General features: G+C 46.5%; 1 protein-coding gene across 2 annotated transcripts in view; it reads left to right on the top strand.

Annotated features, from left to right (window-relative positions):
* Nucleotides 1-6,202: 6,202 nt before the first annotated feature.
* Nucleotides 6,203-12,159, top strand: part of LOC146622145 (rap guanine nucleotide exchange factor 1-like) — a 23,763-nt gene continuing 17,806 nt past the window's right edge. Inside the window, exons 1-5 of one of the 2 annotated variants that reach the window (XM_085366969.1) lie at nucleotides 6,203-6,318; nucleotides 6,501-6,628; nucleotides 7,774-7,985; nucleotides 8,056-8,212; nucleotides 11,792-12,036. In XM_085366969.1, coding sequence (XP_085223095.1) covers nucleotides 6,291-6,318; nucleotides 6,501-6,628; nucleotides 7,774-7,985; nucleotides 8,056-8,212; nucleotides 11,792-12,036 — 770 coding nt within the window. In that variant the 5' untranslated portion in view covers nucleotides 6,203-6,290. Of the gene's footprint in view, nucleotides 6,319-6,500; nucleotides 6,635-7,770; nucleotides 7,986-8,055; nucleotides 8,213-11,791; nucleotides 12,037-12,159 lie in introns of both variants that reach the window. The other variant, XM_085366970.1, reaches the window with a different exon arrangement.

Here is a 12,159-nt window from a genome sequence, read left to right as displayed (position 1 = left end):
GCTCAGCTAAGAGAATTGGTTCTGTTGGAAGAATTCAAAACGCGTCTTCCAGAAAGTGTTGTTGTGCATCTCAATGAGCAAAAGGTGGATTTGTTGTCTAAAGCTGCTGTTCTCGCAGATGAGTTTGTGTTGACCCATCACACTACGTTTTCAGCTGTGCGCCATGAATGTGCTCCGTTGTCTAAACCTGCGAGGAGTTTGAGGGTTTCTCCTAAGCGTCAAACACGCCCTGATCCGGTTCCCATGACCGTCCGACAATGCTTTTATTGCCATGATACTGGCCATCTCATTGCCAAATGTCCGTCACTTCATCGCAAAGAGCAAACTCAAACATCGAAAAAACCAAAAAGTGTTGGTTTCGTTCGGTTGGTCTCTACTCCTAATCCCGTCAGTGATGAACCAGGAAATGACAGTCTTGACAGCAGTTACTGACCTTTCATTTCAAAAGGGTTCGTCTCACTGACTGGGAAAGAGGAGGATGGTGTGCCAATTGTAATTTTGCGTGACACTGGGGCTGCCCAGTCTCTCATTTTGGAAAGCGCGCTGCCTTTTTCTAGTAATTCATTTTGTGGTGCTGATGCTCTTATGTGGGGAGTGAAAATGAGTGTGTTACGAGCTCCGCTGCACAGTTTTCCTACAGTCACCTCTCTTTTCGGGCCCGGTAACAGTGGGGGTGCTCGCTTGCCCGTGGAGGGGGTTACTGTGATTCTGGGGAATGATCTAGCCAACAGGAAAGTTTTCCCAATCCCTGAGGTAATTGAAAAGCCCGCCGATGATTCTGTTTTTGTTTCTGAATGTGCAGCTGACAGTCTGCCCTCTGTTTTTCCTGCTTGTGTTGTCACGTGCGCCCACAAGCACAAATACGGTGATGTTGACTTGTCTGATTCTTTTCTATGTTCTAAAGCTGTTCCTGAGAAAGCTGAACTGCCTGTGGAAAAAGCTGAAAAATGTGTGTCTGACAGCCTGCTACCTGCTACACCTGACCTGTCTTTTGAGATAAACAGAACAGATTTTGTTCATGTGCAACAGAATGATCCAACTCAACCCAACCCAAATGAGCCAAATGTTTACGATCAGAATCCCCGTGTCTACAGCATTGAAAATGACGTGTTAATGCGCAAATGGCATCCTCCCTCCTCTAGTGATCTTAGCTGGAATGTATCTCAACAGGTAGTTGTTACCATCGTATTCTGCGTCACTTTTTCTGGCCAGGTTTGAAGTCTGATGTAACTAAGTACTGCCGTTCTTGCCACATTTGCCAGGTCAGTGGAAAACACATAATCATTGATTGTGTAGGTCCGCTTCCAAAAACAAAGTCAGATCATCAGTACAATTCAATTCAGTTCAATTCAATTTTATTTATATAGCGCCAAATCACAACAAAAGTCGCCTCAAGGCGCTTCATAGATACAGAGAAAAGCCCAACAATCATATGACCCCCTATGAGCAAGCACTTTGGCGACAGTGGGAAGGAAAAACTCCCTTTTAACAGGAAGAAACCTCCAACAGAACCAGGCTCAGGGAGGGGCGGGGCCATCGACTGTGATTGGTTGGGGTGAGAGAAATTAGAGAGGATAAAGACATGCTGTGGAAGAGAGACAGAAGTTAATAACAACTATGACTCAATGCAGAGAGGTCTGTTAACACATAGTGAGTGAAGAAGAAACACCCAGTGCATCATGGGAATCCCCAGCAGCCTACATCTATTGCAGCATAACTAAGGGAGGATCCAGGGTCACCTGGTCCAGCCCTAACTATATGCTTTAGCAAAAAGGAAAGTTTGAAGCCTAATCTTGAAAGTAGAGATAGTGTCTGTCTCCTGAATCCAAACTGGAAGCTGGTTCCACAGAAGAGGGGCCTGAAAACTGAAGGCTCTGCCTCCCATTCTACTTTTAAATACTCTAGGAACAACAAGTAGGCCTGCAGAGCGAGAGCGAAGTGCTCTAATAGGGTGATATGGTACTACAAGGTCATTAAGATAAGATGGGGCCTGATTATTTAAGACCTTGTATGTGAGGAGCAGGATTTAGAATTCTGGATTTAACAGGAAGCCAAAACAGGAGAAATCTGCTCTCTCTTTCTAGTCCCTGTCAGGACTCTTGCTGCAGCATTTTGGATTAGCTGAAGGCTTTTCAGCGAGTACATCTTGACTTTGATGTGCGCCGTCACACGCTTCCCTGAGGCTATTCCGCTACAGTCAAAGCTGTTGTCAGAGCCTCAGTGAACTTTTTCTCTGCTTTCGGTTTGCCTAGATCAGTTCAAACGGACCAAGGGTCAAACTTCATGTCCAAGATTTTTGCTCAGATCTTAAAATTGCTTGGCATAAAGCATCAAAACTCCAGTGCGTATCATCTCGAATCACAGGGTGCGCTTGAGCGTTTCCACCAAACATTTAAAGCTATGATGAGGAAGTTCTGCCTCGAGTCAGAAAGAGAGTGGGACGAGGGTGTGCCACTTCTTCCAGCGGTGAGAGAGAGTGTGAGTCCACGGGTTTCAGTCCTGCAGAGCTGGTGTTTGGACACACAGTGCGTGGTCCTCTGCGGCTGCTTAAAGAGAAATATCTGTCCGACACAGCTACCCCCGAGCAGTACGTACTAGATGAACCTCCAGCTGAACGTCGGCAAGACCAAGGAGCTGGTGGTGGACTTCAGAAGGGGTCAGCACAGAGACTACAAGCCCATTATCATCAATGGAGCTCCAGTGGAGAGGGTGCAGTCCTTCAAGTATCTTGGTGTCCACATCTCCTCAGACCTGACATGGGCTGCCCACATTCAGGTCCAGACCAAAAAGGCTAGGCAGCGCCTGTATCACCTACGACAACTGAGGAAGTTCAGGGTCTCTCCAAAGAGCATCCTCACACAGAACATGACATCGTGGTTTGGGAACAGCTGTGTGAAGGACCAAAAAGCTCTCCAGAGAGTGATCCGTACAGCAGAACGCTGCTGCAGGATTGCTCTCCCCGCACTTCAGGACACCTACACCAGGAGATGCCGGACTAGAGCAGCGCAGATACTGAAGGACCCGTCCCATCCTGGCAACAAACTGTTCCAACTTCTGCAATCTGGTAGAAGGTTCAGCATCTTCCGGGCAAGGACAGAGAGACTCAAGAGGAGCTTCTATCCCCAAGCCATCCAGGCCCTAAACACACACACCCGCCCTCTCACATCATCTATAATTGACTGAGACAGGACTCTTCCAGACACTAAACCAAGGCACAATGTACATTTCAATTCCTTTAATTTTAAATATGTTTATATTGTCTATCCTGTAAAATAGTCAGATGTCTATTCATATTAATGTACAGAATTCACCTGCTGGCTGCTACTACTGCACATGCACAATGTATATACTATATACTATATATATATATATATATATATATATATATATAAAAAACACCCAGCACGCCCCTGCGGGCGGTTTATCCTCCAAGCTCGGGTCCTCTACCAGAGGCCTGGGAGCTTGAGGGTCCTGCGCAGTATCTTAGCTGTTCCCAGGACTGCGCTCTTCTGGACAGAGATCTCCGATGTTATTCCCAGGATCTGCTGGAGCCACTCGCCTAGCTTGGGAGTCACCGCACCTAGTGCTCCGATTACCACGGGGACCACCGTTACCTTCACTCTCCACATCCTCTCGAGCTCTTCTCTGAGCCCTTGGTATTTCTCCAGCTTCTCGTGTTCCTTCTTCTGAAGAGGTGGACACGCATCCCAGACAAACCAAACTACTCCCTCAACCTTTGGAGCATCATGAAAAACTGCATCGGCAAAGAGCTGTCTAAGATCCCGATGCCTGTTAATTTCAATGAGCCCATCTCCATGCTGCAGCGGTTGTCTGAGGACCTCGAGTACCACGAGTTGCTGGATAAGGCCGCAAACATTATATATATATAATGTTCTTCTTCTACACCCCCCCCCCCAATTTTTGCACATGTCGAGGAGCGTGTCAGGTTACATTTCACTGTGTGTTACTTGTATAACTATGCATGTGACAAATAAAGAACCTTGAACCTTGAACCTAGATTACGTAAGTTGCTTTAGGGAGCGTCTGCATAAAGCCTGCGAAATTGCACGCGTCTCAGGAGAAAATGAAAATGAAATCTGATAAAAAGTCTGTGCAGAGAAAATTTGAAGTGGGTGACAAAGTGTTGACTCTCCTACCTGTTCCTGGATTCTCTCTCCAGGCAAAGTTCTGTGGGCCCTATGCTGTTCAAGAGAAACTGAGTGACACAGATTATGTTGTAGGTACCCCAGACCGTAGTGTGTGCCATGTCAATCTGATGAAGCCTTATTTTGTTCGTGATGCAGGTGTAAACTCCTCCTCATCCCCCGCTGCCGTGCCGGTAGTTGTGCCAGCATCCCCGTCTCAGTATAGCCCAGAAAGTGATGGCTTAGTTTTCGTTTGTGCTGAGGGTTGCTCCCGACTCAGAAACTCTGAAATATTGGATAATTTGAAATCCCACCTAAAAACATTCAGATGACGCTGCCCAGAACGATGTGTGCTCTCTGATCAATACTTTCCCATCCCTGTTTGCTGACACTACGTCTCGCACTACTGTCCTCGAACATGACATATGTAGGTGACCACCCTCCGATCAAACAACATGCTTATCGTCTGAACCCTACCAAACGTGCACTTCTTCAGCAAAAAGTTTCTTACTTGCTGGAAAACGGTCTAGCTGTCCCTAGTTCGAGTGCCTGGAGTTCCCCGTGCCTTCTTGTGCCGAAAGAAGACAAAACCTCACGTTTTTGTACCGATTTCCGAAAAGTGAACAATGTGACCAAACCTGACTCCTATCCTCTTCCCCGCATGGAGGATTGTGTTGACAGGGTTGGCTCCACAAAGTTTGTCACCAAGCTGGATTTATTAAAGGGTTATTGGCAAGTTCCCCTCACTCCACGTGCATCTGAAATTTCTGCTTTTGTCACTCCTGATCACTTCCTCCAATACACCGTCATGCCTTTTGGCCTTCGAAATGCCCCTGGCACAATCCTAGCCTTATGCACATTGTCTTAGGTGGCGTCAAAAGTTGTGAAGTGTACTTAGATGACATTGTAGCCTATTCAGAGACTTGGTCAGAACACCTTGGAACACTCACTGAGATTTTTGAAAAGTTGAAAGAGGCATCCCTTACCCTAAATCTTGCCAAATGTGACTTTGGTAAGGCCACTGTGATTTATCTAGGGAAGCAGGTGGGTCAGGGTCAGGTGCGCCCTCTTCTGGCCAAAATCCAGGCTATCCTAGATTTCCCTGTGCCTCGCACTAGACGTGAGCTTCGCCGGTTCCTTGGAATGGCCGGCTATTATCGCGACTTCTGTAAGAATTTTACAGATGTAGTTGCACCTCTCACCAGTCTCACAAGTGTGTCAAAACCATTCGTATGGTCGCCCACATGCCAGAATGCTTTTGAGTCTGCCAAAGCTCTCCTCTGCAGCACTCCAGTACTTGCCGCTCCTGATTTCACACGTCCTTTCAAACTAGAGGTGGATGCCAGCGCCAGCGGTGCAGGTGCGGTGCTGTTGCAGGAGGACAAGCAGGGTGTTGATCACCCAACTGGTTACCTTTCAAAGAAGTTCAACATTCACCAGCAAAAATACAGTACCATTGAAAAAGAAGTACATACTGAAACACGTTTTTACTGAAACATGTTTTTTACTTAAAAAGGTTTGTTATTGAAACACGATTTTACCTAAACAGGTTTGTCACTGAAACACATTTTTTTCCTGAAATAGGATTATTACTGAAACACGTTTTTACTCAGCTCCTGCACTCCGAGGCCCACACAGTAACTGAAGATCAGTTATTATAAACTTATAATAAATGTAACGTGATAGTTCTGTAAAAATACTGCCATAAAGGACAGGAATGATTATGGTGTTGGTACAATAACACAGTCATGAAAACAGTCGTAGAACAGCTAATTTCTTTGCTTTATATTTAACGCCTTCATAAATCCTGATGACTGCAGTCTGTTTACTAACATAAGCACGCATACTGCCTCTGATACGCTCAGCTCCATCAGCAGGCTCAGCTGTGCCATCTGCTCACCACCACCAGGTGGAGCTGTGGGACCGCAGAGCTCTGTGACCTCAGCAACATTATCATCCTCACTGAGAGGCTGAGTTTCATTTAAATGAGGCAAAAGTAGGAAGAAGCAACGAGGAAGGAAGACACACTGAAGCAGAGACAGAGGACGAGAGAGCAGGCGGGTGGAGGGCGAGCAGCAGAAGAGGAACAAACAGAAGAAGAGCGAGGGTCTGACATGAGAGCAGAGGAGTAAACTGTCTGCAGACATGTCCTCCCGGGCTGAGAGTAAGACAGGTGAGTGTCCTCCTCTTCTTCTTCTGCTCTTTCTCTTCTCACAGGCTAACTGTTAGCCACCGCAGGCTAATGGCACTTCCTGCCAGCGCTCAGGACTTTGTTAGGACTCTTTTTTTCTTTTAATGTAAAGATAATGATGATGATGATGATGATGATGATGATGATGGGGTCCTCTTCCCCAGCCTCCCAGATTGCATATCTCACCATGAGGTTGAAGGATAAGCTCCACCCACAGCGGACGAGACGTCCTGTCAAACTCACCCCATCATTGAGAGTCAAACCACCTGACCTGAACCTGCAGCAGCCCCAGGTACACACACACACACACACACACACACACACGTCTTTGTGTCTCTGTGAGGACCCGCAGTCACATCAGCACCTTGAACCTGAAACCGTCCTCAGACGTCAGCTGAGGTGACATCGCGTGACGTCAGAATCTATATGTGCACTGCAGGACCTGGACGAACCTGCTGCCAGTCGCCCAAAAGCCAACCAGCTGATCGATCGGTTGAGAACATTTTCCAAACAGGACATTAGAAGGAAGTTTTTGTAGCTGCAGGCTTCCTTCTGAGCTCCTCTGTAACTCTGTCAAAGCTGAGCAGGCCAGCTGCTTCTGCCGTGTTTTTAGTTTCACAAAGCTCCAGATGTTCCTGTGGGTGGAGGTCCGGCCTGCATTCAGGTCAGGCTGCTGGAGTCTGACCTCAGCGAGGTTTGTTTAAAGATCAGGGTGGATGTCTGGGTGGAGCAGACGTCCTTCGGCATTAATGGTGTTTGTAGAGGTCACAGTTACCCATGAATGTGCACTAATGCCCATCATATCATCATGCTGCTTCGACCTGAACGCTGAGAACGAGCCAGATGGTCCGTCTCCTCTACAGCTCTCCAAACAGAATGTCAGCTTCTGATTGGTCAGACCACAGGAAGGAAGTCTGAAGACCTCAGAGGAGGTGTGTTTTTAGCTCAGGTCAGCTGACCGCATCTCCTGCACACGCTCAGAAGAGCCTTCTAATGGCATCATCATCACACACTGTAACACACAGTAACAATCACAAGCGTATTTATAGCGCACATTTCATCACACGCACCTCTGTGCACTCCACACAGAAGATAGACACATAAAATCATGAAACCCTGTGGAGAGGGAGTGACAGCAGAACGACAGCACCTGACGAGTGCACGCCTGTGTCTGAGTCTGCATGTTCGCACCTGTAACTGATCTCAGGCCAGCTCGTTCCAAAGAACAGACCGCAGTAACTGAGAGCAGCCCCAGCACTGAGATCTGATGCTGGAACAGCTCAAACATCTGCAGCTGATGAAGATGCTCTTCATCAACTTCCTCTTTAAGTCCCCTGTGTAAGGTTAACTCCTAACCCTACTTCTTTCAAGTTTATCAGCTGATGCTGAAGAACTGTGTGTGTGTGTGTGTGTGTGTGTGTGTGTGTGTGCGCGCAGTCGTCAGGTGTGTTCGCGGACCAGCAGCGGGCCGTGGTCAGCTCCCTGCAGTACTTTAAGGCTCTGGTGGACCGACTGGGTGTTGACAAACCTGGCGTGGACAAACCGGTCCTGAACCAGTCTGTGGTCAGTGGTCTGCTGGGCGGGGCTTCTGGGGGGGTCCTGGAGGCGATCCAGACTCTGGTCCAGCTGGAGCCTCGCCTACACAGCAGGTAGGTGTCACTGACGTGGCAGTTTCTGAACACGCCGTGTCCTCCATCTGACCCGTGTGTGTCCCTGCAGTAAGACGGTCGCTGCCTGTCTTGCTCGCCTCTACCGCTCTCTGGCTCAGCTGATTCACTGGACCGATCAGGTGATGTTGCAGAGCGTCTCACACGACAACAAGGAGTCGACAGAGAGCGTTACCAAAGTGATCAGGACCTTGCTGGACAACGTCAAGGTGAGAACCAATCACAGACTAGATTCAGTTTAGCTTTATTTATACAGCATCAAACGGCAGCAGCTCGCCCCCAGGCGCTTCACTGCTGTGAGGCTGTAGAACAATACAAACAAACAAACAGAGCAAAAATAAAGACAAACAAAACAAAAACAAACAATAAACCACATCAGTCAGTCAAACAACAACAGAGAACACAAAACAAACACATACAACAAGAAAGAAAATGGACAAACAAAGAAACTCTCACGGGACATTTGTTGGACTTCTGGTGTTTTTTGTACCAGATTTTTATTTTCACATTCACTCAACATCTAATTTCGGGTTTTCCAGCTTCTCGAATTCTCGAATCACGAGCCAAAACTGCTCAGTCAGCTGAGAAAGTGAAGGCAGCGGGTTCTGAGAGTCGTGCTTTGATGGCGTGGACCTGAGTCTGTGGGTTCAGGCCGAGCAGCGGTGAGGAGCTCGGTGACCTGCCTCTGATCGTCTGTGGTCTCACAGAGCGTAATGGTCACCAGCTGTCTGAAGTGTGTTTGAAGCTCCTGAAACGTCGTCACGTGTCTCGATGGGCTCGCTGAGTCCGCAGAAATACATTCTCAGTATTCGAACAGATCTTGTGACAAACGGGAACAGAAATCGTCTGTGAGGGAAACGTCCTTCTAAAAACAGCTTCTGCTTAGACTCGTCCATTTGTCGTTAAATATTCCTGAGTGCCATTCAGGAGCCCGACGACGACGAACCTCAGACCTCTGAAATACTTTTATTCTTTTTAAGCCAGACTGACCTTTGACCTCTGATGACAATCCCACACAGGCATGTCAGCCTGAAGCTCTTTGGCCCAAAACGACACAAACATGAATGGCAGCTCTTTATTACGTGTCCACTGAGTTTTATTTTAAATGATGCTTTAATTCTCTGTGTCGAACACGTTAGAGGTTTGTGGCTCACAAACTGTTTCATGAGGTAAACTGTGCTGAGTGGATATTTGATGCTGTGTCACAGTTTCAGATGCTCAGAAGTAAGGGGACAAACGAACACCATTTTAAATATGAAGGCTATTTTTAGTACTTTGATGAAACCTCTGATTGGCTGAACCCAGGTCCGCGTGGTGTGTTGCTCCTCCTCCCGTCGTCGTTTCGGCCTTCCTGTTCGAGCTGCCGCTGCTCTCGTCTGAAACTCTCCTTTTTTCCTTAATTCTTTCTTTTCACAGCTGCAGTTTGTTTTGTTGATTTATTCATAGTCAAAGTGAGTCGTGATTTGCACAAACATGCTCAAGATTAAATGTGCTAATCGTGTTCTTTTCCCTCCATATTAAAACTTTTGGCTATAAAAATCATAAATAAAGATGATTCTGTTTAGTGAATGTAAAGCTAAAGCACACGTGAGAGTTTTCACGTGGAAAACAAAGAGCGAGACGGTCGATAACGAGACGAGGACGACAGAGTCACATGAGCGTCAGTCGGATGTTTGTGAGGCTTCAGAGTTTGAACTTCTTGAAATGTGCACGACGAACAGCGAAACTCATAAAAACTGAAACTAAACATTTTTCAGCATTAAAACCTGAAGTGAAACCAGTGAACTCGCTGTGGGAACCATCTGAACTCAAACTGCACTGGAACCCCCACGAATGGAAACAAAAACTATAAAAACTCTTTGTCCACTAAAAAAAACCCTTTTTCCATTTAAATGTTAATTGTCCTTTTAATAATGAATTCATATTTCTGATCAATTATCCGATTTCAGCCGACGGCTTCAGAGTTCAGTATCTCCACTCAGAGCGCTGTTGGGCTGCAGGGAGCTGCTGTCTCATCAATGCTCACATTAAAAATAATGAAGACTTTAACGTGCTGCAACTTATCAATGCTAAATGTTTCTGTCCATCTTCCAAATGCTTTTGTGCTCTCATTATTTTGCTCCTGAGCAGCACTAAATAGACCTGATCATTGTTAAAGCTGACTTCCCCTCTGGATCCGTCTTTCTTCAGCACAGTCGGCTCCTTTCTCCAACATTTCTACTACAGTCAGGTTCAAAAGCTTCTGGACAACGACTCGGCTTTGATTTTGCCTTGGTACAACGCCTTAGAGGAACTTAGATCATAACGTCACCTTTAATTTAAGCGGTTTAACAAGAGTAATAGTTCAATCATTACAGACATTTTAAACACAGTCCACATTTTCAGAAGCTCAAAAGCAATTGGACAACAGTTTCATGATTAGGTGAGGATTAACCCCTCATCAGGACACATCCTTATCAGACGCCCGAATCATCTGAGCTGGCTACTTTCGATGCGGAGGAGCAGCAGCTCTACTCTGAGCTCCTCCAGAAACACAGACCGAATGACTGAAAGATGTCAGCAGAGATGAGGGAGGACGTCATTATGCTGAAAAACCAAAATAACCCATCAGAGAGCAGAAACTTTAGAAGTGACCCAATCAGCAGTCTGATTCATTGTTAGAATGAACGAATGCTGTAAGCAACAGAGTCCACAGAAGACACTAAAGTGCATGAAGACAGAATTATAGTTACAAAAAGCATCAAGTCAGGAACACCTCGAGGAAGAAGCTGTAGCAGTGTTCAGGTCCACAGTCAAAGCTGCCGTCACAGGTGCAAACCTCTGGGTGCACTCAGGAACAGGACCATTTTTAGCTGCACAGGTCTGTAAAATCTGTTCTTGAAGGCTTCAGGCAGACTTCCACCCGTGTATTAAAAAGAGTCTTTATATTTAAGCGTATGTTGGTTTGTCCTGCTAGTTTTCAACCTCTGAAAATTAGGACTGTGTGTAAAATGTTTGTAACTCATAAACAGTTAAAGCAAAGCTTTAGTTAAACTCTCCGAATCAAAGCTGAACGTCTGCAGACACGTCCTGATTGTTTGGTTTAAAATCCACTGACGAGGCAGAACTACAAAAATTGTGTCATTGTCCAAAAATGTATGGACCCAACTGTGAATCACGTTTATACAGTTGTTCATATTCCAGCCTAAAGATAATCTCATATCTGCATATGTCAGCATCACATTAGCACGTCTAAGGTTGTGAATTCATTTGCAGCAGATGTTTAATCACATCTCCACCACGTAACCCTGAGAGTATATGTAGTGAAACCATCACAGCAGTCATTATACATGATGCCAGGACTTCCTGCCACTGCATCATCACAAATACAATAGAATAGCTTGCATGATGACTAAGCTGGTGTTGTGGTTGGTGTGCAGTTGTGGGTGTACAGAGAGGTGGGCTTTGCACGCAGCCCTGAGGGACTCCTGCACAGAGTGGGGGAAGTCCATCCAGCTGCTTCCAGAAACCCCTGTCATACTTATCTGTTAACGCCATAATGAAGGTTACGTGATTCCTGTGGTCATCCATCTCTCCAGCTTTGCTGGGACTCCCTCAGTGTTGGAGAGATCAGCCGCAGACATGTCTGGCTTCTCTTCACTTTTCTGTTTGTTCTATGTCATGTTATTATGGTTATCACACTGCACTCTGCTCTCAGTGTCTCAGTGGAGACGAGCCAGTGAATGGACCTTATATTTTTATCTGTCTGAAACAGCTTTGACTCACTTCTGTTCTCATGGATTCTTCAGGAACTGGTTCGATTGGTTGCAGAGAGACAAGAAGGCTCCGCCCCCCTGTCACCTGTCCAGCCAGAGTCATCAGGGTTTGATGAGCAGGCAATATCGACCTGCAGGAATCCTGCTGATGAGAAGGACAAGAATATGGGGGTGGAGCCAATGAAGAGAGAGGAGGAGCAAATACTTTCAGCTCCTCCCAAACCGCCTATGCCCATCCCAGAGTCGCTAACTCAGGTGACCCCCCAGCTGGGACAGAGGTGAGTCTTAAAATACTTGAGTCCAGTCTGGTTCAGTCTGGTTTAGTCTGGTTCGGTCTGGTTCGGTCTGGGATCAGTCTGGATCAGTCTGGTTCGGTCCGGTTCAGTCTGGATCAGTCTGGT

Source organism: Diplotaxodon limnothrissa, linkage group LG12 (genome assembly GCF_057381915.1).
Source record: "Diplotaxodon limnothrissa isolate DT_005_m linkage group LG12, D_limnothrissa_male_GT1.1, whole genome shotgun sequence".
NCBI classification, from domain to species: Eukaryota; Metazoa; Chordata; class Actinopteri; order Cichliformes; family Cichlidae; genus Diplotaxodon; species Diplotaxodon limnothrissa.
This window is presented reverse-complemented; position numbering and strand designations above follow the sequence as displayed.